Source organism: Syzygium oleosum, unplaced genomic scaffold, assembly GCF_021117445.2.
Source record: "Syzygium oleosum isolate NSW1041296 unplaced genomic scaffold, Sole_v2.1 Sole_v2.03, whole genome shotgun sequence".
In the NCBI taxonomy this organism is placed as follows: domain Eukaryota; kingdom Viridiplantae; phylum Streptophyta; class Magnoliopsida; order Myrtales; family Myrtaceae; genus Syzygium; species Syzygium oleosum.
The window spans coordinates 2,374,313-2,401,186 of record NW_026607487.1 but is presented as its reverse complement, the minus strand read 5'-3'; the positions used below and the strand labels follow the sequence as shown (position 1 = coordinate 2,401,186).

The 26,874-nt window shown below is 39.7% G+C and overlaps 3 protein-coding genes across 3 annotated transcripts in view; 1 reads left to right on the top strand and 2 right to left on the bottom strand.

Moving 5' to 3' along the window:
• The window catches only part of LOC115662493 (disease resistance protein RPV1-like), a 193,121-nt gene extending 166,723 nt beyond the window's left edge, over window positions 1-26,398 (bottom strand). The window contains exons 1-3 of the mRNA XM_056309526.1: window positions 26,097-26,398; window positions 24,663-24,803; window positions 24,474-24,580 (exon numbers count right to left, since the gene is read on the bottom strand). The gene's annotated coding sequence lies outside the window, so the exon portion shown is untranslated. The remainder of the gene's footprint in view (window positions 1-24,473; window positions 24,581-24,662; window positions 24,804-26,096) is intronic.
• Window positions 3,365-4,668, top strand: LOC115664170 (ATP-dependent DNA helicase Q-like 1). The gene is made up of 2 exons (XM_056309579.1): window positions 3,365-3,476; window positions 3,979-4,668. Exon 2 carries the CDS (start codon window positions 4,050-4,052, stop codon window positions 4,443-4,445), a length of 396 nt encoding a protein of 131 aa, XP_056165554.1. The 5' UTR covers window positions 3,365-3,476; window positions 3,979-4,049; the 3' UTR covers window positions 4,446-4,668.
• LOC115662679 (disease resistance protein Roq1-like) lies at window positions 14,053-20,803 on the bottom strand. The gene is made up of 5 exons (XM_056309273.1): window positions 20,092-20,803; window positions 18,273-19,386; window positions 15,721-15,927; window positions 15,432-15,599; window positions 14,053-15,315 (listed from the first exon to the last, which is right to left on the bottom strand). Exons 1-5 carry the CDS (start codon window positions 20,754-20,756, stop codon window positions 14,188-14,190), a joined length of 3,282 nt encoding a protein of 1,093 aa, XP_056165248.1. The 5' UTR covers window positions 20,757-20,803; the 3' UTR covers window positions 14,053-14,187.
• Window positions 26,399-26,874: the final 476 nt, after the last annotated feature.

Sequence of the window (26,874 nt, the reverse complement as noted above, 5' to 3'; positions counted from 1 at the left end):
GTACAATTCCTTCATTTATGAGATTGTCGGTGCCTCTAAAGATCAAGAATGCATCATGGGGATCACTTCCCACTCCTGTTGCTGTCGGTGTTGGAGAGAGACGAAAGAAGATGTGGATGCTTCGTCATTGCTCTGACACTCTTTTTCCTCGCCTCGAGAAGATTATAAGCGAGCACCGAGGCCAACAATGACTCCAACCCAGGAAATAAATAAATAAAAATACAGACCCATGGGTGTCAAATGAAACCAGAAAAACTTGTACGGGGAAAAAAAAGAGCTTAAACAAACTTCAGGTGCGAAAACAGAATTTTCAAAAAAAAAATCTAGAAAATATGGCTCCAATCTCTCCCATTCTCTAGCATATAAAAATGGAAGTAAGGGAAAACAAACGTCAAATCCCGCCATCTCCGCCAACGGTTTTCGAACAAGAGCACTTTGAGCGCGCTCTCTCTCTCGAGAGAGAGATAGAGACTACGGCTCAATTCGATTCCATTCTGGCTCGTGCATCCAAGAGGGTTGAGAGATTCTGATGCCGAAGCGCGATAGAAATTAGGCTAAACAGAAGAATCGAAAGATAACGAGGAACAAACTGTTCTCTCAATTGATTAACAATCAAAATATTCAAAGTCTACTAAAACGAAACCCTAAAACAAGTTTATATATCCTCAAACCTAACCCTACTAGGATTAGTAAACATCAAAACGTAAAATTACGAAACTGCCCTTTACTAAATTAACTCATAAAAAAATACTAAAAAAATCGAAAAACCCATCTAAATAATCTCGAATCGCGAAAATCCATCGTTAGTCACGGCCTAAGGCCGTGAGTATTGATCAGCACGCCGTTTCGCTTCAGCCGACCAAATTTGACCTCAATCTGATATCGTTGACTTCAAACCCGCCGATTCGTCCAGTCGCATAACGGGTCCGCCGGTCCCCTAGGTGCATCATCCTCCCCTGCTAGAGAAAGATTCGCCCTCGAATCTGCTTCGTCTTCATTGTCGTCAATCTCTTCAGGGTCTTCTTCCTCTTCAGTGTAGTAAGGTGACAAATCTGCTACATTAAAAGTTCCAGAAACATTGTGCTCACCCGGCAACCCAGGTGGCAACTCTTCCGGTACGACATCAGCAAACTCCTCAAGCAAGGGCAGAATTTGGGTAGGAATTTCGGGACTGTCAGAATTCCGCTCCATCACTACAATGGCAAAAAGCCCAGGCGCGTTCACTACCTCTTCTTGAAATTCTGACATGGACAGTAGATTATTCTTCACTTCCTTTCTCAAATCCGAAGGACCTAGGGTAATAGTTCGGCCATCCTTCTTGAATGCGTAGGTATTTCTGAAACCATCATGCTGTGTCTTTCTGTCAAACTGCCACGGCCTTCCCAATAAAATATGGCAAGCATCCATTGGGACTACATCACACCACACCTCATCGATGTAATTTTTTCCAATTGAAAATTGCACAAGACACCTTTTGCTCACCTTCACCTCGTTCCCTTTTCTAAGCCACGACAGCTTGTATGGTTGATGATGATCTTCTGTTTTCAACTCCAACTTTTCCACCATAGTCGTGGACACCACATTCTCGCAACTCCCACCATCTATTATCATGTTGCATACTTTTCCTCTACTAGTGCACTTAGTATGAAAAATATTATGTCTAAGCCACGAATCATCATCCGCTACAGCAACATTTAATATTCTTCTAACGACTAGGGACTCACCAGAATCAGCATAGATAATCTCTTCCTGTTCCGCATCCGCATCCTCTTCTTCGCCTTCAGATTCATCATAAACTGGACCTTCATCAAAGACTGGATTATCTACAAGCGTCACAATCTGTCGGTTCGGACAATCGAGAAGAAATGCCCGAATCCCCGACACTTGAAACACCGCTTGGCATAGCGTTCCTCCCCGCTAGTTCCAAGCACTACTCCGCCCCTCGTTGGATGCAGGTTTAGAACTCACATCCTTAACTGTGACCGATGTCGAATTTACTGCAGATGTTCCCGCTTTTCCTTGGGATTCTTTATCTGACCACTTGGAACTGCTGCCTGACCACTTAGAATTACTGCTTTTTCTTTTAAACTGCCCCTCCACCTTTAGGGCTAGTCTGCACACATCCTCATATGTCCAATACTGCTATAATTGGATAACATCAGAGATCTCATATCGCAGCCCTGCCAGATATCGTGCAATCGTCTGCTCGTCTTCCTCCGCCACATCACAACGCATCCGCAAGCGATCAAGTTCTTCTGTAAATTCCTCAACTGTTTTATCACTTTGCTTGACGTTATGATACTCGATAAACGCCTCTTGCCTATAATGGGTAGGCAAAATTTTTTTCTGCAATAACTTTTTCATCTTATCCCAGCGATCCACCTTCGGCTTTCCCCCTCTAGCGCGTTGCTTTTTCACGTGTTCCCACCAAATCGAAGCATGTTTTCGCAGCCTAATAGCCACTAACTTCACTTTTTGCCCCTCAGTTAGGTCTTTAAGATCAAAAATCCGTTCTACCGTATGCAACCAATCAATAAACTCATCAGGATGAGCCTTACCATTAAACTCGGGAATCTCGATCTTCATTCCGAAATTTTGTAAAGAACGCTGATTTCCAGGTCGTACTCCTCGATTCCGCCCCTGGTTCAGAACCTCGAAAGGGTTTACGTCCTCCTCTTCATCATCGGATGAATCCTCAGATTCCGCTCCTTCTTCGGATTGAACGCCCAACCTCGCCTCCGCAAGTTGTCGCTCCAAATCCTGGATTCGTCTTCTCTGTTCTTCAATTTCTACGTCTCGCAGATCTCTTAGACGCGGTTGGTCGTCTACTTCAGGAACGCCTCCACGCCCCCGGCCACCACGAGCCCGCCGTCCACGACCGCGATTCTGTTCAGCCATTGATTCAAGCAACCTGTGCTCTGATACCAATTGATGCCGAAGCGCGATAGAAATTAGGCTAAACAGAAGAATCGAAAGATAACGAGGAACAAACTGTTCTCTCAAATGATTAACAATCAAAATATTCAAAGTCTACTAAAACGAAACCCTAAAACAAGTTTATATATCCTCAAACCTAACCTTACTAGGATTAGTAAATATCAAAACGTAAAATTACGAAACTGCCCTTTACTAAATTAACTCATAAAAAAATACTAAAAAAATCGAAAAACCCATCTAAATAATCTCGAATCGCGAAAATCCATCGTTAATCACGGCCAAAGGCCGTGAGTATTGATCAGCACGCCGTTTCGCTTCAGCCGACCAAATTTGAGCTCAATCTGATATCGTTGACTTCAAACTCGCCGATTCGTCCAGTCGCATAACGGGTCCGCCGGTCCCCTAGGTGCATCAGATTCCATGGAGGATCGGGGGGTTGGAAGAGGTGGAGAAAGCTCGGTTGCTGAGCTTGGCTCTCGAGTTCGGCTTCGACCAACAGTCCGCCACCAAGTGCCTGGACCGCCTCGTTTCCCTCTACGGTAACTCGAATGGTCTCTTCATCGCGTGTTTTTTCATGCTGAGATTAGCGTTTGCAGAGGTTGTGTAGGTATTTCCATCGTCCACCACGATGAGGATGGCCGTGGAATAGTCTGCTCTAGGTTTGAATAGATCCGGAGCTGGCTTAGTGAAGTGGTATTACTGACGCGCAAAATGTCTAGCACGGTTCCAGTTTGATGAGTTGAGGCTACTTTCGATGGTGGGCTTTTCTTGGTTATTGGCCAAATTGGGTGGTATCTGCTGATTAGGGCCTGGATGATTTCTGAATTGATTGATTGTGCATTCATAGATAAGGAGACTTACTGCGGTTAGTCAGTGTTCTGGCGATGGCTGCGAAATGGTCTACTTTGGATTTCAATGGACCGGAGCTGGTTGAATTTTGTTCGTTGGGCGTTAATCTCATTGTCATTTCTTTGTGGGTTTGGTGGAGTAGTGTTATTGACTTGCAAAATCATCTTGTTCTTCGTTTTGGTTTTTTTTAAGGGGACGAAGGTCGAGAGTTTATCACTGTGGAGCATTGTGGTGATGACTTTCTAGCAGAACTTGCCGAAACCATGCAAGATACTGAGGATTGGGATGATTTGCAAGCTGCGGAATCTGAAGCTTGTGGAGTTTTGGCCGATATGTTTGGCCAAGATATCCCTAATGACGGTGGATGCAATGTTGTGCACGATGTTACTCTTATAGAAGATTCTCCACAGCCTGAGAAAAATCAAACTTTTCTTGAGGTGGATTCGTCTACTGACAGTGAAGACGAAGATGATATATTTGGCAGTAAAATTGGCAGAAATCCACAGGCTATATTCCTGACCAAAGCAGTACCGAAAGCAATTCATCCACTCAACTTCTGGCCTGATGATCTTTGTAATCCATGGTATGCTTCTCCCATGGACATAGACAACACTGCCAAGCCACTTAAATCAGCGTGTCACTGTTCTTTTCTCTTATAATTTAGTCTCTCCTTGATTGATTCCAATTTGCTTGTGATTCCGCACTCCGCAAAGGATGTACACAATGTACATGTACAAAAGCATTTAGCACATTGCTTATGAGGTCTCATCCAATCAAATAACCAATTGACACTCCTAAATTTTGCCATTCACTTCCACGGTCTTCAAGATCCAAAATGACCTATTAGAACTCTTTGGTCAATAAAAAGGTTGATTTTAGTTTTGGACGATGTGCAAATACCTATATTTCTCAAATACTTTGAGAGTATAGCAGATCATCAAAGCGTGGAACTTAGTAATCCAGCGTCTTTGATATGAATGTTTTGCGTAAATGAAGGCTTGTGCTTTCTTTGTACACATTTTTCATTTTCCATGTCAATTCATGTCAGAAACTATTTCAGTGCTGAAGAGGCTTATTTCTGTTGAAGGACAGTAAGAGCACTGTCACTCAAGGTTCAATATCATCAGTTTCAAATAAAAGACATTGCTCTCAGAAACCATGCAAGATACTGAGGATTCGGATGATTTGTAAGTTGCGAAATCAGAAGCTTGTGAAGTTTTGGCTGATATGTTTGGCCAAGATATCCCTTATGACGGCGAATGCAATGTTGTGCACGATGTTAATATTATAGAAGATTCTCCACAACCTGAGAAATCAAACTTTTCTTGAGGTGGATTCCTCTGCTGACAGTGAAGACATATATTAGATATTTGGCAGTAAAATGGGCAGGAAATCCACATGCTATATTCCTGATCAAAGCAGTACTCCGGGCAATTCATCCACTCAACTTCTGGCCAGTTGTTCTATAGAATCCATGGTATGCTTTTGAAAACTGTGAAGTTGTCTCACTCCTTTCTGGCCCCACCAGTTTGAAGGGATTAAGAAAAAGAAAGAAAAGCAGGGTGGCTTGGCACGTTGTTTCCCATGCCCAAAACTAATTTGGTCGATAGTTATTAAGTTTGTGGCTCGAGTGTTTAATTCATGGACCTAGATTTGGCTTGGGATTGGCCGAAGCTTGTGGAGTCTTTTGGTTAGTGAGAAATTGATTTATTTCTTATTGTAATTCCCTCTTGGTCATTGTGAATCAACTTCTCCCGTTGATGTAGACGAAATTGCCCAACCCCTTAAATTTGTGTGTCACCGTCCTTTGCTCTTAAAATTATGTCTTTCCTTGATCATTTCCAGTTTGCTTGTAATTCTGCTCACAGCAAAGGACTTTACACAGGGTACCTGTACAAAAGCATTTAGTAAATTGCTTACAAAGGCTCTCATCAGATCAAATGTATAATAGACACTCCTAACTTTTGCCAGTTACTTCCACATCTTTAAGATCTAAAATGACTTATATTAGAACTGTCTGGTCAATAAAAACAGTTGGTTTTTGTTTAGGATGATGTAACAATACCTATATTTCTCAAATATTTTGAGAGTATAGTACATCATCCAAGTGTGGAACTTAGCATCCAGCATCGTTGATGGGAGTGTTTTGCGAAATGAAGGCTTGGGATTTCATTGTGCACAATTTTCATTTTCCATGAATCCATGTCAGAAACTATTTATGGTGCTGAAGAGGCTTATTTGTGTTGAAGGACTGTAAGAGCACTGTCACTCAAGGTTCGATATCTTCAGTTTCAAATAAAGGACATTGCTCTCGGATTTCGACATGCAAACAAGGGACTCTGAGTTATGAGGAATTGCAAGCCTTGGATGACATAAAATTGGAAAATGTTGTAATATTCGGAAACAAGGCATTTCAACCAATGCAGCATCAGGCTTGTGAAGCTTCTGTAACCAAGCAAGATTGCTTCATTCTCATGCCCATTGGAGGTGGTGAAAGTTTATGTTACCAGGTTAGTGAATGTTAACATTATTTCGTTTGTGTAATGATCGCATGTAGAAGTATGTGTGGAGACAATGTTTAGAGCACAAGCCAGGTGCATTTTGATCAATGGTTCCACCAACTAAATGTAAAAGGGTAGACCTGTATGTCAGAATTTAAGCTTTAACATGATCTTCTAATCTGCTTTGTTTAGCTCTATTGAGAAGGTCGTCAACTAAGGAAGGAAATGTTTTTCAAATGAAGATTAAGTGATAGGAAGTGATTTAGGTACATAACCATGAGTTCCAATGTATGGCATCAGACAAAATTGAACTCTTTTTCCAAACAATTTTGCATTTTCAGTGTTTCTAGCCTAATTAATTTGTCAGTGTTACACTAGACCTTCTGAAGCCCTGACCCCTGTGAAGTTCTAATATGACAGAATGCAGTGTTCCTTGTTTGAACTTTGGAAATGATCTAGGTTCCGTCATTTGGGAACACTTAGTGGCACATCATTCATTATATTGAGTAAAGAAGACACAACTTAAATAAGCTCCAATGGAGATTACTTCCTTAAGTAATTGGAACCAGCATAAACTTGGATAAGGATCCCATCTCCTGTCTATGCTTGGCATGACACTCAGTCTCTTAAGCTGGTTCTTGAGTCCCTATTTATTCTATTGACGGTTATACTATATATTATCAGCTTGAGAAAGGCAAAGGTTCACCCATGAGGTCATTGATTGTGTTTCTTACAAGGTCTTAACTGGATTTGCTCTGCCAGTGTGATCTCATGAAAGGAACCTACTACTAGTTTGAGCTTTTCTTTTACATTTGACTGATTAACGAGTAAAGCTTATTGATTGTCACTTTCGTGGTTGTCATTATTGTAGTCAATGGGGACATGATTTTCGTCCAGATTATAGGGGAGTGGAATGTCTCAAGCAAAACTTTCCGTATGTCCCAGTGATGGCCTTAACTTCAGCTGCCACTCAGTCAGTTTGTGAGGTACTAAACTTACACGTTAACCTCCTGATTATGTTGAAATAATCTGTTTGTTCTGATTGAATTATACATCCATCACAGGATATCCTAAAAGCTCTTGGGATTCCCCATGCTTTTGTTCTTGAGACAAGCTTTGACAGACCAAATGTAAAATATGAGGGGTCATAGCTAAGATCAAGGAACCACTGAAGCAGCTTGGAGAGATGCTAAAGAATCGTTGTGTTAATTGTTGTGGCATAGTATATTGCCTTTCGAAGGGTGAATGTGTTGACGTCGCAAAATGCTTGAATGAGAAATGTCGTATAAAGACGGTGTACTATCATGCTGGATTAGTAGCCCGTCAAAGAGTAGCTGTTCAAAAGAAATGGCATACTGGAGAGGTCCAGATTGTATGTGCTACCATTGCCTTTGGGATGGGAATAGACAAACCTGATGTTGTAAGTCGTAATGGACTCTGGCCTTTGCCTATTTCTTTTGTTTTTGAAGTCGATAAAACCGTCGTGGTGGAATGACCTGGAGAAGAGGCAGAGGAGGGTGGCAAGATACAAGCTTTATTCGGTCAGAGGGCAAGTTCAAGGCTTCTTTCAAACAAGGGTTCCGATGGTTGAAGTGCAAATGCTCGAGCTTTGTGCGTTGATTTTAATACGTAGAAATTACAGAATATCATGCTCATCATCATCAAGAGAGAAAAGGATGAAATCAGTCAAGAGGAACCAGAGACGTTTGTCCACGATGTTTGATCTTTCTTGTATAATGTTCATTCAAATCATTGTTTCATTCATCGATCTCCAGCATTCAAAACAAAGGAAAATGAGATGACAAATTATGTCATATTCATATATATTTACATTTGCCGATTTTTTTTTTTTTGAATTTCCTTACCTTCTGATTTATCTGCAACACGTTTCAGCACACATGCATGCATGCCCATGCAAAGTAAAAATTGCCTGACCTGTTAATTTCTCCTCTTTTCAGTAAGCGCTTTACTCAACAACATGATGCTGATTGCAAAATAAGAGGACTGCTTTCATTGTGGTATTTGACGTTTAGATCTACTTCATGGTCAATTTCGTTTTCTAGAACTCTTTTTTGGCCAAATTTTGTTTAAGCCCCCGCTTTTGGGGTTCTTTAACCCCTTAATTTCCTCAATTTGTCTATTTCGATTCCTCTTCGTTATATGATTCATCATATGGCAAACTACCGAAGCTATATATTCTAATATGCAGTTTGCAGGTGTTAAATGAACCGAAAGGACTTCTATAGTTCCATTCTGATTTGAGGACAGCTTTCATATTTCCAGTACCGTCCTGTCGAGCTCGGAGTTACAAAATGAGGCAAACCGAAAAGCACCAAAGCGCACCCTCTTTAATCCTATCAAAACTTAAGTAGTTATTGTTCAAATGGCTGTAATTTTCTAGGATCTTGATGTAAAATGTACTAGAACTTTCAAAATCAAGCTAGAAGCAAATCGCTAGCATGAAATCGAAGCAGAAGAAAGAAAAGTTTTAAAACCCATGAACAAAACCGAATTGGTTCACTTGGTTTAACACATTCATCCTGTTATCCGGTCAATTCATGGTTTTCCAACTTCAAATCAGTCCAGCGAATAAGGTTGTAACTAATGTTCTATAAGTAGCCAAACACAAAGCTATTGCCCTTTGGATTAATTTCCCTAGACACCTGTTAAGCAATAAAGTAAATAAAGCGTAGAGTCGATACATTGACTTTACTTGCGACTTTTCTCATGTAATGTTTGACCAATATTTTGAAAATTATATTATTTTATGTTAAGTACGTTTAGCAAGTATTTTAAACACGAACCGCATTATATACGTGTTAGTACTTACATAATTGAACTTGGCTTAACAAGCTACTTGGCCTTGTCTTGAGCTCTATCTAATCAGAGTCAGAGTACACAATTTGGTGTAGTAGAGTCTGATTATTAACCAATTAGATGACCCTTTAAAGTTTTTTGTTCAGACCAAATGAGTTTGGGGAGGGCTCTTTTCACTCTTCCAAAAATTTTGTCCACACTTTCCAATAGTCTTCAACCGTAGCCAACGCCAAAGAAAAAGAGGTTTCAAGTGTGAAAATGTACACAAATGTGTCTTTTCTGCGCTTAGATTCATGCGCAAAAAAATGATAGGAGACTTAGAGTGCGCAGATTTTTAACCTTCCAATAGCACTAGGAAGCTTTTCAATCCCACAACCACTAATGTCCAGATGTTGCAAATTCTGTAATCCCAAATTGAGCTAGGGATTTTTCTGAGAGACTCACAACAGCTGGCACTCGATTTCTCCAGCTTCCTCAGAGAACCGATAGATGTAGCAATCTCAGTAATATCAGCAAAATTTAATACAAGTTCTTCTAATTTGACAGATTCGCCTCCTTTCTGTTCTAACTCACATACCCATCGGCTCTTGGTCCAGTCCATTGCCACATTCTTCTACCACGATCCCAATTCTCTTGTGGATCCTAAGATTGCCACGCTCTCCCCAATTTCAACTTGATGATGCAGCCGAACACTGTGACGCCCCTTCTCCCATCCCGGCTTTGATATGATCTTGGGAAAATTTCAATTAAGGACCCCAAGTGGGGTCAAATTCTCAAATAAGGACCCAAAGTGAATATTGTGTCAAATAAGGACACGAAGTGCATAATCGATCTCAAATAAGACCGAAGTGCCCAAAAAGTCTCAAATAAGGACACAGGTCCCGCCAAAAATACTCCGCCGGCCGGCAGAAGAGATTACATTGTTCCACAGGAACAGAACTTTCTTTTTTATTACTTTTTCTGTTTTTTTTCTTTTCCTTTTCCTTTTCTTTTTTTTTTCTTCTCTTCCTCCACCGGCCATAGCCGGGGCCGGCGGAGGTCGCCGGCCTCAGGCGAGGCCGCCCTCGCCGGCGTCGGGCGAGGGCCGCCCTCGCCGGCGTCGGGTGAGGGCCGCCTCGCCCCGGGCCGGGCAAGGCCGCCTCCTTTGGGCTGGGAAGCCGGGCGTAGGCCTCGCCCGGTTACGGCGAGGTCGAGCCTCGCCGGATCTCGGGGCGAGGCCCGGCCTCAGCCCTACGCGGCAAACAGGCGACCTCGCCGGACGCCGGCGGGCCCGAGGCCTCGCCATCCGGGCGAAAGCTCGACTCGCTCACAATCGGGCGAGGCCGGGCTCGCCGGAACGCCGGCGAGGCTCGGCTCCGCCAGGCCAGCGACGAGGCCGGGCTCGCCGGACGCGGCGAGGCTCGACTCGCTCGCAATCGGGCGAGGCCGGCCGCCTGACGCCGGCGAGGGCGACCTCGCCCGACGCCGGCAGGCCGAGCCTCGCGCAGATCCGGGCGAGGCCGGCCTCGCCCGACGCCGGCGAGGCTCGACCTCGCCCGCAACCGGGCGAGGCCGGCCGCCTCGGCGCCGGCGAGGTGGCGACCGCCGACGTCGGCGGGCCGAGCCCTCGCCGATCTGGGCGAGGCCGGCCTCGCCCAGCCTGTGCGAGGCGGCCTCGCCCGACGCCGGCGAGGCCTGGCGAAGGCGACCTCGCCTGCACCAGAGAGAGGCGGCCTCGCTGAGCGGCGACCTCCGGCCCGGCTATGGCCTATGGAGGAAGAGAAGAAAAAAAAAGAAAAGGAAAAGGAAAAGAAAAAAACAGAAAAAAATAATAAAAAAAATGAAAATTTATCGTTCCTGGACTTAACAAGAACTTCCTAGCCTACTGGCGGGTATTTTGGCCTACTGGGACCCGTGTCCTTATTTGAGACTTTTTGGGCACTTCGGGTCCTTATTTGAGACCTGATTGTGCACTTCAGTCCCTTATTTGACACAATATTCACTTTGGGTCCTTATTTGAGAATTTGACCCCACTTGGGGTCCTTAATTGGAATTTTCCCTATGATCTTCTTCATTTTCTTCTCCTCTTCTCTGCAATAAACACACTATGTTATAGCTTCTACTAGTAGCCTCCTTCCTTGTCTAAACAATTTAAACAGCAATTTTTACGCGAACCACCAATTCGTCCACCTGAGAGAATCTCGAAAGGAAAAAGTAATGCTGCTCTTCAAAAACGAACTGGTCTCTCTACCTGGTTTAGGTATGAAAATATACATGGTTGTGTCTCTTCTGCTTTTAGATTCATGCTTAAATAAATCAAGTTTGAAATTACACGACCAAAGTGATTGCAAAATGCCTACATATGAATTTTCCGAGGTAACCAGACCAGAGAGATGATTTTACACTAATGAATGCCTTTTTTTGTGTTCAAAATTCGTCCAAAATGAGAAACTACTGTCTTCTTGGAAACCTTTTGATTGAAACTCTTGGCTGCAATAGACAGAATATTTGCTTATTCCACAGCATTTGCTTTTTCCACGGAAAAAGTCTCTCCCAGTCACAAAACTGTAGCTTGAAGTGGACATCTAAATGGTAATCTTGTTAACAAATCTCATTTTATGCTTGACTTCACATATAGAACCACCTGCACATGCGGTATTTCTCCAAGTGATTTATGATGCAGCCTTTGCTAAAGAATAGCACAATTTCAAAGCTTGCAAAGGACTGATACACCACACGAGAAGAGGTCGTCTTATATCAAGAATCCTTTGAAGAGTATTAACAACACGGAGCAAATGATAAACGCCAATAGCAAAGAACTTTGGAATGCCTTTCCGTACTGACATAGCTCATTCTTGCTCGTATCTCCAACCCCTGGTGTTTGGGGACTTTCTCCGAGTTTCATCAAATGCAGCTTTAATCTGCACAAGGAAGATAGCACTGACTAATTATCATATAAATGAAGATATCCAAGATTGTAGCATCAGAATTTACCCCATGAGAGATAAGGTACAAATGCGTAAACATCGACACCAATCGGAGTTGGACCACAATGAACAGAGACTTCATTAGCTGGCTGATGAAAAAGAAACCAACAGGCTTAAAAGAAGTAAGCAATTAGCAACACTTTCCCTGTTTGTGTTTGGGAATGGAATTGAAGTTAATAAAATTATGCTGAAAAGGTGAAGTGCCTAAACTACAGAACAGAAAGATGAATTGCTACTGGGTTATTTTGCAAGATCCAATTAGCAAAATCAGCAATACGGGATAGTTTGCAAGGAGGTCAATTTCAACTTTACAAATCCAATGCTGCATACATGAGAACTGAGCTTATCAAATCAGAAACCTATATGACAACATTCAAAGGATATCATCACATGAATAAACTGATAGATATGGAGGAGCCCAGCAGTGCATACCTCCCCCTGCAGAGCCTCATCAATTCGAGCATGATATCATTAGAATACAACCGCATCGGACAACTCTGCATCAGGGCAACATACAAAAAATCAGCAGCTTAGCATTTGATTAAAGGAGAGCTAGAACCTATTGAGCGTACAGAAAGCATATTTAATTGAAAAAAATACATTTACAATCATTCAGGGATGTGAAGTAGAGATCAGATCAAGTGTTTGAAAATTCAGAAGCATCAAAACTTCCTTGGGACACTCCAGTCGACCCCGGAGCGTCTTCAAGGTTGGCACACAAGAGTGTCCTCAGCTGTTGCTGATGCTTCCCCTGCAAAATCCCTTTTCTTTATTTTGATCGGTCTCAGGTATGGAATTTGAAGTTCCTCAGCCCAGTCAGCCACACCCAAATCAGTCATGTGATAAAGCAATTCCATGACAACAATAGGATCAGACGGGATGCAAACTAATTAGCAAATTCTTGAGCTCCTTGTCCCAGCTTGTTTCAGAGATGGGCAAAAAATTGCCCATTAATGCAAAAGGTCATCGATACAGTTAATTGAATTGAAGTCCCAAAGTAAGCCTAGATCGTTACATAGACCAACCAAACCTGTCATAGAAGCAGCAATAGTTTACCTTGCTTGATAATCTTTCAAAACAACAGTTTGACTACTAGTAATGTCAAGGTGGTCTACATTCATATATGACAGACTAGCTAAAACTACTTTAAACATTTTTTTTTTGTCACCAACCAGAAGCACTTGAACCTTGAATTTTATTTTAGCTCAGTTCATCATATTTACTGGAAAGTGATGCTCTTCTGGGAAATTAATGCAGGACAGCAAGGGAACAATAAGAAACTTGACAGGGTTTTTGTTCATCACGGAAAATCGGAAGGCAATTGTCCCAAACCGGACATCTGCCATTAGTCAAATTTGACATACAAAAGAACTCGCAAAGGAACTCAAAATGGCCAAGGACTTTTTTCAAAGAAAATATGAACTTTCGACTTTGGGAAATTCTGGGCATAGTATACAATAATGAGTAGCAGAAGTCCATCGGCCTCTAGATGAAAATTTCAAATCCCGGGTTTATCGATAGGGGAACTATTAATCACTAGGTAATTCTTGTTTACCTTTGTTGATATTTTCATTCTTGCCTTGCAAGCTACAATCTATTTGCAGTCTACAGAAGCTGCCAATGGAAGTGTAAACGAAAAACATTGCTATAACGTAATCAACAGCAATTATACAGAGGCAAATCCAGAGTTTCCAAAATCAATCAAATAGATACCCGGTGTGGAGCAAATCATTCTAAAAAAAGAGAGCCTCGAGAAAACTGTTACTCTATTCGCTCACACTGGCCATTCCAGGATAAAGAATCTTACTATGCCTTCTATTGACATTTGGTTCTACATTTTGATCTTGGCTGAAGCATCATGTTAGCTTCTATGAGCAACTCCCCCACTCCTTCAATTATGTAAGACTAGCAATTTAAAGAAAGCACATAACCATGCCATGGAAAACCTTCGTGTGAAAAGAAGATAAAGTAGGTCATGAATCTCAAAAGAAAAAAGATTGTTCACTGCTTATTTATCTCTATTGAAGAAACATGACTCGTCTCACTGTTGTAATATAAGATTCCTCACATCATTATCACTGCAAGATAACATTTCCATAGCGAACACAACACAGCTCTCATTCATAACTTCTAATAACGTGCGTGCAAGATAATTTCAAGATTGCTTCCAATGAGTCGCAACCAGAAATATCCAAATCAATCAAATCCAACTTTTCAAGTCCCTGAAGCTGAGTAAGTTTGTTGTAGTTTCGAACAATTAGAGATCGTAACTTCTCACATCCCGTCAAATTTGGCAACATCTCCATTGATTCGCATCCTATAAAATCCAACACTTCTAAGAATTTCGCACCATCAAGACCTCGAATTTCGACTAGATTGTTGCACCTGACAGCCACTAACCACTTCAAACGCCCTGGTTTTGGACAGAGAAGCCTTTTAAAGGAATTGCAGTCATATATAAATATGCCCTCCAAGAACTCCAAATTATCACTGCCCTGAATTTCGACTAGGTCATTGCAATGCTCAGCGTGTAATCGTTTCAGACGAATTAACCGTGAAAGGTCCAATCTTTCAATTGAACTGCACCTTTTTATTGAAAGCTCTTCCAAGTTCTTCAATCCGTTGAGCTTAAGCAATATCAGCTTACCACACTTCTCAATACAGAGTATCAAGAGTCTCGAGGGAAGCTCGGGGATGTCTTCAAGTAGATGGCATCCCAGAAGATGGAGTTCTTCTAGGTGGATTAGGCTAGAAAGCCGTGGCAGCGACCGGAGCTTGTCACAGCGCCATAGGTCAAGGTGCTGGAGAGAAGAAAGATCCCCAATAGCACTGGGAAGCTTTTCAATCCCAGAATCACTCAAGTTCAGGTGTTGCAAATTCTGTAAATCCCCAATTGAGCTAGGGATTTCTCTCAGTGACTCACAACGGTAGGCGCTCAGTGTCTTCAGCTTCTTCAGAGAACCAATGATAGACGTTGGGATCTCTGTAATACCAGAATCATCTAATACAAGTTCTTCTAATTCTTTTAATTCGCACACTTCCTCTGGTAGCTCCTTGAGACTAAAACAGAAGCTCAATTCCAAGGAAATGAGGCTCTTGAGTTTGCCAACAGAAGGGTGTAGATGCTCTAGTCCGGCACAATGGTCCAAGCGGAGAACCCTCAACTGCGTGAAAGCCGAGAGATCAGGAGTACATCTTAAACCATTGCAACCGCTAAGGTCGAGAACTCGTAGCCGCTCTGCCGTCTACACAAAAAGAGGAGTATAAAGCTGTCAAAAGAATGAGTGTGGGATCGGCTAAACAAAAACAAAACCCAAAAAATCAGAGAGAAAGAGGATGTCTTTTTTCTCCCCAATCTTACCGTGATCAAACTCCATCCTTCCCATCCTTCCCAAACCAAAGATCCATCTTGAAGCCTGCTGTGATGATGATCAAACTCCATCCTTCCAATCTGATGTGATAAATCCGAGAAATCACGAGTATATCTTAAACCAAAGCACCATCTGTGAACTTGTAGCCGCTCTGGCAGCTACACGAAAAAGAGGAGAATAAAGCTGTCAAAAGAATGAGTGGGGGGATCGGCTAAACAAAAACAAAACCCAAAAAATCACAGAGAGAGAGAGGATGTCTCTCCTTTTCCCCCATCTTACCGTCATCAAACTCCCTTCTTCCCGATGCTCTGTCATCACGCTCTCTGATAATTCCAGCACCGATAAGTTCGGTAGATGCAAATTGGTCGTCGGAAGAGCCAATTCGCTTCCCCTGACCCACCATTGAAGCCATCTTATTTCATAAAGGAGTTCGTTAGAAGAGTCTCCGCTTGTAGCTGCCCGCATCCAGTCACGGAACCAGGACCTCTGCAAGTTTTTTCAAATGGTTCATCTGAGTACGTCTGGATACGGGGGAAGGCATTCAACTTGTAACTTTTTGTTTTTGATTTTTTTTGAAAAAAAAATTGGATTTGCACCGATTTTGTTATCTTTTTATCCTTCCCGTGTATAAAAATGGACACATGAACTCACATTTAATTTTTTTTTTGACGATCTTTTGAAATTCGTGAAAATAAAGAAAAAATAGTAAATTGTTTTAAAACAACTAAGGCAAATGCACCTCAATGTTTTATCTTTTGATTTTTTTTTTCAAATTTTGTAGCTCATGCACTTTGACTTTTATTTAAGACCAAATACGTGAAACCATTTTGCAAAGTACAAATGTTTATTTGTAAATTTTCATATGACTTGTGTTAATTTTTCAAAAGAATTTGCTAAAGAGTGATGGTGGGCCACCTCTAAGTAGCTAAGGAAGGACTCGATTTTCATTTCATCAACTATATTTGCGGAGTGTTTAATCATTTTTTTTTTTGAAAACTGAAACTTTTTTTTTGTAGAGTACGTTTAAAAAGAGATGTTGTGACATTGGTTAGCAATACACTTTTTAGGTTATAAGCAACATCTTTAAGCCAAGCGCGCCATATGAAAGTTTATGGAGAAATATCACTTATTTTTATTTACCAAAAAAAATCTGAAGATACAAATGTCCATTTGCATAAGAATGGCACTGTTTCTTTTTGCATCTTATAAGTTGAAACATACTATTATAATTTCCTGATAACACAGATCATTTAATTAGTTGAATATGATGAAAAAAAATCCCATATGGCTTTGATTGACTTTAATAATAATACCTATATTTTCCTCCAAAAGTTCAATTGGTTAGGATTGTTTTTTTGGTTGGTTTGATTTACTTTTATTGTTTGACTCGTTTGTCTCTCTGCTTAAAATAGTTAAAAGCCTGCAATGGGTATAATTTCTCTTAAGTTTGTTTGCAGGAAAAGTCACTAAATTGTTATAATCATCACCCCGCGCTATCTTTCATAATTTTCACTTGTACACCAATCTTTACGATATATTACATTAAAAAGTTTACTATATGGAAAAGGGATTTCAAACCTCAAACTTTCCTCAAGAGTTTACACACAATTCGCATATATTTCACTAGAATTAGTTGAAGAAATAGGATATAACAAAATAGATAGAATTATATTTTAAATAGTCAAGACAATTGGAAATTAGTCCCAAAAGTATTTCATTTTCCAAAGTTAAATCAAAATCTTTCCATCTTACAATCATTTAATTTTTTTTCCGACACCAATTATCATCTTTCAACATATCTGTCTGTTCAAAATAGATTTGACTTTTTTTCATTTTTCCAAACACCAGTATGGTGTGCTCTTTTTGCTAATATTAAGAAGTTATTTGATCAACAAAAGAGTGTGATATCGAATCATAGGAACGAACTAATTCAAATTATATCAAGAATATAAAGATGTTTCCATTGCCCAACATCTCTTGGTTAATTGCTAGGCTTAATTCCTCACCACTGATCAGTCATGAGCCTATGAGGCATCAAGATGGACAAATATATTATAATAATATGACATGAACATTGATAATTTAAGTAAAAGATAAACATAATTGAAAATTTTGGCTTCATGCTGAAAGTCATATATAATGAATACAAAGGTGTGGATATAATAATCAGCATGACATTTCCTTTGATTAGTCAAGTTTTCTTTTCTTTTTTTTTTATAAATAGTCAAGTTAGTCTAGCGGTTTCTAGCACAAAAGAGGCATTGTCCCAAAAAATATAAATAATATAAAAGAACTTATAGCAGATAGGAATGTTTGTTATAAAAAATGAGCAAGGTGAACGTGTTAAAACCTTAAAAAAAGTAAGATTTTACTGAAAATATTTTTAAGGGGATTTTTGCTATCTTATCTATTAAGAGGAAATAAGAATGAAAAGAGATAGAAATAACTGGTAGAGCAGAGGGACAAGTATCTTCAAAATCAAAATGAAGAAAAAAAATCAAAATTTGGATTCCTAAATCACAGGAGCACCACATTACATTCGGACACTTATAATTGGCCCTAATACATATTATTTGCCGATTCCTAAATTTTTACGGATGTAATTTATATCAATGAAATCGAATCGAATGATTTAACTCTTTCATCTTTCGGATACTTATAATTTATTTAGTTGTCATGATTAATATATGATGGACATAAATGGATGTTTACACAAATTTTTTTACTAGAAAGTAAGAGCATCTGTTCATGCTAGATGAAATACTAGAATTGATCAGATTAAATATATTAAAATAAGAGGGAGAGAAAAAGAAAGGAGTGCCATATTTTACCCATTCTTCCCGTACTACTCTCGAGGCTCCCCTGTAGTTGCAATCCCATGGCCCGCTACGTTTGTCAAGCGGTTGTCCTTGACAAAAAATGCTCCTTCCAAGATCTCTTAGTTGATCATGCATCGTAAACTCACCATCATCTCCAATTTTAATTAAGCACCTCAACTTCAATTCTTCAATTCCTTGATTTGGATAAAACCCACAGTCCTCCCACATGTACATGGCGAATTTGTGCACTTCGCTCCCTTTGCCAATAAAGAAACAAACAATATCGAGAAAAATCTGCTTATGTCCATCTTCTAATGCATCATAACTTATTTGCAATATCTTTTGGACATCTTTATGTGGTTGGCCTTCTAATTGCTTCCGCACATCTTCCCATACTTTTCGATTCATTTTTTTGTACAAGTATGAACCTACGACCTGAAGTGCCAAGGGAAGCCCACCCATGGTGGATATGATATCATGAGATATAGCCTCAAAGTCCCTCGGAGAATGGTCCATGCGAAATGCATGTCTGTTAAACAAAAGCAAAGCTTGCACCTCATCCAATTCATTCAATTCATACTTGTAGTCTACCTCGAATTCAGATTGATCAAGAACGGCTTCATTTCTAGTTGTAACGATGATCATACTTCCTGCCATAAACCAACTATGTTCCCTAGCCAATGCATCTAGTTGATTCTTGTCATCTATATCATCCAGAAGAATGAGAACCTTTTTTCCTCTGAATCTAGATTTGATTATATTAATTCCATCGTCAACATTCCAAACTTTAGGTTCGATTTGTAGAATTTCCTTAATAAGTTGCTTTTGTAAATAAGGAATACCGTTGCGGCAAGCTATTTCTCGAATATCTGCAAGGAAGCTGCGATGCACAAAGTCATTCGACAGCCGGTTATAGATTACCTTGGCAAGTGTCGTTTTTCCGATCCCGCCCATGCCATAGATTCCAATCATTCGAGCATTAGTGGTTGGAGTGTCTACCCAATTCCTGATTTTGTTCACATGATCACCAATTCCAACTAAGTGCTTACTAACATCAAGCTGAAAATCTTGTCGCAACTCGCTCATAACCTTTTTCTTAATTTTTTTCACTAATTCTCCTTCATGCCTGTCCAACAACAAAACTCAATTGATAATTTCGTAATTATACTTAATCTCATCAAAAGACACCGACATACATGTGAAGAATGGATGGGGCCAATTAACATGCAAGATATTTTGGTTTCACAAATAACAATGAGGGATGATAGCTAGTGGCCGTTTCATTTTTTTCTCTTTCGTTAGATGGATGTTGTTGAAATAGAATAAGATGGTGCACCTGGCTCGTTAAGAGTCTTTAGAAGTATAATATCTGTTATAAGGCTTAAGATTGCTGCTAGTTGAATGATAGGAGATCGATTTTTTTTAATTAAAAAAAGTTTAGGAGAAAAGGAGGTTACTCCACTCTAAGGCTAGGGCAGCACACATGTCTAAATTGAGGACTTATAGTTGATTTACAGATCTCTACCAATGGGGTTTACTGATAGTGGAAATCAAACCTAGACATGGTAAATGTGAAAGTGCCCAGTCCGTTTCAACTGAGCCGACTTTCATTGGCATGAGGAGGTCTATTGTATCTGGGGGTGATAAAGCTTCGGAAGACTGAGCATTCGAGTCCTTTCTAAGCGTATTGTTTGGTGAATGATACTATTGATAGGAGGGGTTGTCATTTCTTTGATTTTTGATCCGTTGGAAACCATTGTGATTCATCTGTTTCGCGTGAACAAGAAAACTCACTTATCAAAAAGGAAAAGTTCAGGCAGAAGCAAAGTACCCGTTAGCAACTTTCTCGGATTCCCATCCATGTAAGTCACTCACTTCTCTAAGTGCTCGCTGCCCTTCGTGGATATCCTTCTCATCAAAATGCTTTTTACGCGAATGGAATGCCTCCCCAAAACTTCCTTTTAGATACCGCACATTTGATGGGTCCACTTTGTAAAAGATGGGCAACACTATGTGTGATGTGCTCTTCTTGCGATCCATGATATGAATGAGCTCGCGGAGGCACCATTTGCTCGAAGCATAATTTTCAGAGATGACGGGGATCGAAATCTTAGATCGTGTGATGGCATCGAGAATCTTCGAACCAAATTCCTCACCGATTGGTATGCTGTTATCATCCTTGAACACGCAAATCGGTACAATCCCTGCCTCGATCAAACTATGGTAGAGGTGATCAGTGAATGCCTTGCGGGTATCCGAGCCTCTAAAGCTCAAGAACACATCATATTGACCGCTACCTACATCTGTGGGTACCGGAGAGACGAACGAAGAAGTGGATGCTCCCTCTATACTCTTTTCCCCTGCTCTCTTTCTCTTTCCATTTCCATGACTTTGCTCTTTGTCCATGGTGATCTGAGAGGGGAAAGTTGAAACGAAAGATGTTTTTTCTGCAAATGCTTGTTGGCTTGGTCCACTCCGGATAACGTGGACGTCCATTTCTCCCCTAGGCAATGCTGAAGAAGGTTTGTGTTCTTGAGAAAGGTAATAACTGTAGGAACCAAAAAGGATATGGACAAACTTTGATGTTTTTGGTGAGAAGCACATAGATACACAAAACGAGAGAGAATAATATTCAAAATGCCTTTTGCACAGGCTTTTCACAGAGGAATACAAGCTTAGTTCTATAAGCTTTTTTCTTACAACTCTCAACTCTCTCTTTCTATGGCTTTTCATACACACTTACACAAATAGGGAGGGAATAACCTATTTATACTACTCCTAAGGAAATTTTCTTGAATACCAAGTTGGTCAAACTTGAGGACCAAGTTTGTATCAAACTTGAGGACCAAGTTTGTCAAACTTGAAGACCAAGTTTGTATTAAAGACAAAACAATTTTAATATTTCTAACAATAACGACACGGCCTTCAGTTGAGTTAGCCGACGTCGTTTCACTGAGGAAGATTAGGTGGCCCTGAAGAGGCCCCCAAAAAGCTCATATCATTTACTTCTTCAGAAACACATATTTGAAATTAAACAGATTGAAGCGTAATTTACCGACTTCCTTAAAACACATTTGAACAACTACATCACTTCGCGCATGTCTATGATATTTGGATTCTTTTAGTTCACACCTAAGATATTGAAATTATGTAGAAAACTCCATGGATGCATCTTCCTCTGAATATAAGCTCACACGATGCCTAATCCTTATCATGATCTTCGACCTTACTCTTATTATTTTTAGCCAAATATATAAACAACCCTAACTATCTCCACCACCTCATTTTCACAACCCCTTCTGTCTAATCCCATTCCCATTGGCCAAACTAATGCAGTGTCATGTAATTGTTGCCCGAAAAAACTCATCCTCTGGATGTGTGCACTTTCCTAATTGGAGGAAATTTCCATCAATCACGTTTTTAATTTGGCGGGTTTCAAGTTTTAGGGATCGCTCATATGTAAAATTAACTAAAGCTAAAATATTAATGGAGGAAAAAATTTCAATTGCCCAGCTGTTTGAATTATGAAGGTAGTCGATGAAAATGATTCTAAATGAAAGGGAAATACTTCCTTTTGAGCCCCCACTTCATTTCTTTCTAAAAGTGCATAGAAATGAGAGGAAATGCAAAAATTGCACTTTTCTTCCAAAATTGGCCTTACTTCCTTTTTAAGGATGAATAGATTGAAGGATAATTAAGTCTATCAATGAAATTAAGTTCCATTTACATAATTTCCACCTAACATGTATCCAAACATATTTCCAGGAATTTTAACTTTCCCTCTCTTCTTTCATGGTCTAGTTTTTTTGTTCTTAATTTTTAGATTTTGAAATTTATGGCTTTAGTATGTTCGAAATTTGGGGCTTTTTGGGTGATAAAATTTTATGGCTCTTAAATAGGATTAACATTAATACAAAAGGTTGTGTCTCACTTGTAATTAGAATATCACGGGAATCAATTTTACTCTTTGCTTTAGATGTAATGCTATGTGTTGCATCTTTTTGCATGTATACAGGTTAGCATATTGCATGGTATTGTGTTGACATTTCGTATGGTGACACGTTTAATAATTGCATTTGTCATGTCACGTCGTCTAACCTGCTTTAGTAAAAGTGTCGTGTTCATATTGTGGTAGTTCAACGAGTTTATTGAACACATCTTGTTTGGGTTTTGCCATATTAGTGTTATATCGTAACTTGACATGACACAATTAATATGACACAACATGAATTGTCAGTTGTATCTTTAGTAATATGATCGCTTACAAAAACAATGATAAAAAAAGAATGTCCAAAGTCTCTGAATTTTTGCAGTCTTTAAGGACCGCTTGACGAAAGTTTCACATAATTTCTTTTTTCCGAAGAAAAAAAAGAATTGCTAAAAGTGTACAGGTCTCTCGGCCTTATTTCTCCAAGCTGATACGTTCCTCTCTCTTCCAATGGCTCGGAACACAGTACTCTCCCTCTTGCTTAACTTCAATCAATCTTAGACCGTCTTTGTTCTCTCTCTCTCTCTCTCTCTCTCTCTCTCTCTCTCATGTTCTTTTCTCTTTTTGTGTGAATGTTGCTTCTCTATTCGTATCGGGTTGGTTGCTTCACTTCTTTTATGTTTTGGTTCAAATTCGGCGATTTCATACTTTAATTTTATTTAAAATTGTCATATTTTTAATGAAGTTCGAAATGCAAGGTAGAGATGAACAAATAGTCATTATCATTTCTCTCTTATTTTTTCACGTCGGCATCACATGCTACAATTCCATGTAAAAAGAATTTATTTTGAATTGGTATGTTATCACCGAGCCTTTCATCTCAAATTTTCAAATCTAAAAAGTTGATTGATATATTGTATGTTATGCACTCTTTTTCTTCTTATTGAGATTATTGAATACAAGCACAGAGACGCAAGAAGCACCGCAAAGGAACAACCTGATATGAAACGGGGCATCTCTTTGTTTGCCTTGCTCTGACTTTGCCCTTTCTCCATGTTAGTCTGAATGATTAGAAATTAGGTACTAATTCGATGGAAGAAGGAGAAGAAGATAAGAAAATCAGAGACGACCAAGGTTTGAAACAATGGCGTTGAGTGCTTGTCCCCATTTTTGCTGTAAGGCCCACCTTGAGAATATCACCGCAAAGATTTTTTATCCAATTAAATGGAAGTAGAACAGGATTATTAGCTAAATTCGTGATAAGTCAGGTTAAAATTGATTAATCACATTTGGAAGAATGAATTTATTGTTTGTAACAAAAGAGGTGTAAGAAATGAGTGATGTAAAGCTAGGTGAATAAGCAATGAGTGATGTAAAGCTAGGTGAATCTCCTAATATGCGCGTATGGCTCAATTCATTGGATTGTTTTCATGTGTGTGTCATAAGATCAACTAGGTTTTTTTCTTACTATTGGATATTATGTAAAAGATCTTAAGAAGTATCATACTATGGATTTTGGTATGTTTTATATTGTAATGATTGAAACTATCGTGAGTTGAGAGCGGGTACAAAGTAGCAATATAGTTAAAATGCTCAAACTTTCACGGTAAATTTTTATTCCTCATTTACTTTTCTTTTTTTCATGTAAAGACTCGGTCAATTTTTAAAGCTTTGAAGGGAGAAAATGAGCTTTTTCTTTTCTTTTCCTTTTTGGCTAAAGAAGGGAGATAACGAGTTAGAGATGAAGGGGAATATACTTTCTAGGACTAATGGTCCAACAATTCAAGGAAAACGGAATATCACTTATTTGGAATGTTCTATAGGGAGTTGAAATTGTTGAATGAAATCTCCTTAAGAGAAGACTTACTCGTAGGATGATTGGTTTCGGGATGAGTAAGTTCTAACCTAAGAATTAGGAACTTATTCCATAATAATCGGTTCTCCGTGTTTGTAACTGAGAACCAAACTAGTTGACCCTCGAACCAGCCTACTTTTATTTTTCTGATTTATTTTTCTATAAATTAATCTAGGACCTTCAAACACAGAGAAACCTCACAACGCAAAAATAATGGTCTCTGGATTCAAGAGAAATGTGGCAATTTTGTGCGCAATAGAATCTAGCGCGCTTGCAGACCTACTCGTTCTAGTTCAACAAAAGATCAAATACTGAATTACGATGCAACTAACAATCAGCCAGCAAGGCCATCATAGGATTGGCCACATCTAAAGTAAAAAACAAAGGGCTTTCTTTTTGCACCGAAGTAAAATCTGAGCTGGGGACATACCTCGTTAACAGGCAACAGCGGCTCCAAAAGAGAGAATAGAAGACCCTCCTCTGCTATTCAGCAGCCACCCCCACATCCCCAATAGGCAAAAAGGGCCCGGAAACACACTTAGCTCAGCCGATTATTCCGATAACAAAGCGACAGAATCAACAGAAACGACACGGTAATAAGGGATGAAAAAGTGATTACCTTCTGCGAGCTGAGATGCGACGAGAGGCGCGAGATCGGGAAGAGGAGACCCTGAACAAGCCTGGGCGAGAACTTTCAAGAGGGAAAAGAACAGAGAAAGCGAGTGAAGACTAATCAGTAGACGATAGTCTCAAATGGTTTCTGCAAGAGAGAGGCCGAATGCGAAAGATAAAGTGAGAAAAGAGAGAGAGACCGTAGTAGACGATAAGTCTCGAATTATTATTGACGGACAGGTATCCCTCTATTGCTAATTGACTGGTAGCAATGAAGTTGTTTTCAGATGGCAAACCAAAGTCAAGCCACACAATGTGGACCAGAGTACGGAATGACCACTTCTGTTCATATCCACACTTCAAAAACCATTTTGTTAAACAGTTAAATGTGGCTCTAATCGGCTTGTGAATCTTCCATTATATCATTATTAAAGACGTCCTTACTTCCTGTAAATGCTACATTCTCCTCCGGCCCTACACATGCATAAATCATATTATCTAATCCGTCGTAGGTCGATAACTTTTAACGCTATATATACACATAAAAGTCAAGTCTTTGTTGTAAACAATAAAATCGCGTGAAAACCATACCTTATGACGAGTTTTTCTAATTCAATCCGCAAAAATAAAGTTCACCTAAAAATTGTCCACATATTAAATGTGTAAATGCATTGAAACCAGCAGCTTTGCTCACTTTCAAGTTGTCCATTGTAACCAGCGCAAAAGAAAAAAAAACAGTACAATTGTGAATTTTTCATAATTTCCGGAAAAACATCTGAATTTTCTGTCATTTTCCAGAAATTACGAAAATTGCCAATATAACGGACAATGTTTTTATGGATATCCAAAAATTCACTAGTCGATCATATCCGTTCGGATAAATTTTTGTTGTTAACAATTCTGATCCGCAACCTTTGAAAGGTTTTGCGCAATTATTGAAGAGAATAGACCAGCATGATCGATATTTGGAAAAATCTGGTTTTTAACTGTTTTCAAGAAAAAAAAAAGAATTTATGCAAAACCCAAGTATTTTGGATGTTTTAGGTTTAAGTAATTTTTGAGAATTGGGGTACGTATAGGGTCGATGGACCCGAAATCGGGTCTAGAAGGGTATTTTCATAATTTTAATCAAACAGGCTTTTTGTCATAAGAGAGTTCAGTCAACCATTAATGCTTTGAAAACAACAACGGGACAAGGGCTAGCAAGCGATTCCACCACATTCAACCAGTCTAACCATTCATAACCGATTAGTTTAAACGAGGAGATTGTAGTAAGAAAAAATAGCAATATATGTGGTGATGATTTTGAAAAAATCGAGGGAATATCACATGTAATATTCTGAATGCCTTAAAGGATGTTAGGTATTATGCGATGAGCAATAATCAAATTTATTTTTGTCCTATCAATGGCAATAGACTGGAGAATGACGGTCGGGCTTACCTCGAGGAGCGATGCAGAGATGAAATTACTGCGATGGGTTTCAGTGTTTGAGAAGAAGTTGCCTTGAAGCAGATCAAGTTGTGTCTGAGTCCCGAAAGGCAGTGCAATCCAAGGATATCACCTTCACGCCTCAGCCCGGAGCTATCAAAACCAGATATATCTCGGAACAAAAACGATCTCTCAGTGATTTGTGGTGATTGGCGTTTCTCCTCTTCAAGCACAAGCACAAGCACTTGGGACTTTAAATAGAGCTTTACTTCTTCTCTTGCCCCAAAGGAGACGCGCAAATCTTGTGGTGGTGGATGGCATTTCTTAGACGAGGCAATCGTACTTTTTTTGATTCTGAACTTTTTGACCAAGACCACCGAAAAAATCCCTTCCTCGAAATTGGCAAGACCACCCCCCCCTGTAGACTTTACTTGGCAACTTTTGCAAGGTGTGCATATTGGGAATTACTTCTTCTCGTGCCTCAGAAGATGAGCTGGATGTGCTTCGTATACACACAATCCTACTGTGGATTTGCGCGTCTTTGATAAGGAAATTTACCTCTTTAACCGGCTAGCCCTCACTTTTTGTTAGTTCTCTTTGTAATGGGATCACATGGCCGCGCAAATCGAAGTGAAGATGGACAACATTTTGCTTTCCCTTCCCGTAGAAATGAAAGCCTCTCACCATTGGAGGCGTTGAAATGGTCAAAAATCTACTTTTTAACTCATATTTAGTGAATTAGCTCAAATTTTAAAAAATAGTTTGTTATGAATTTAAAGTAACAAAATTT

Bases quoted from the DNA above. Each gene is read 5' to 3' on its own strand.
- LOC115662679 (XM_056309273.1), bottom strand. From the start codon at position 20,756: ATGGACGTCCACGTTATCCGGAGTGGACCAAGCCAACAAGCATTTGCA. The intron at 19,387-20,091 runs GTACTTTGCTTC...GTTGTTGGACAG, and splicing joins TCCGAGAAAGTTGCTAACGG to GCATGAAGGAGAATTAGTGA. The intron at 15,316-15,431 runs GTAAGATTGGGG...CTTTTTGTGTAG, and splicing joins AAGGATGGAGTTTGATCACG to ACGGCAGAGCGGCTACGAGT.
- LOC115664170 (XM_056309579.1), top strand. From the start codon at position 4,050: ATGCAAGATACTGAGGATTGGGATGATTTGCAAGCTGCGGAATCTGAA.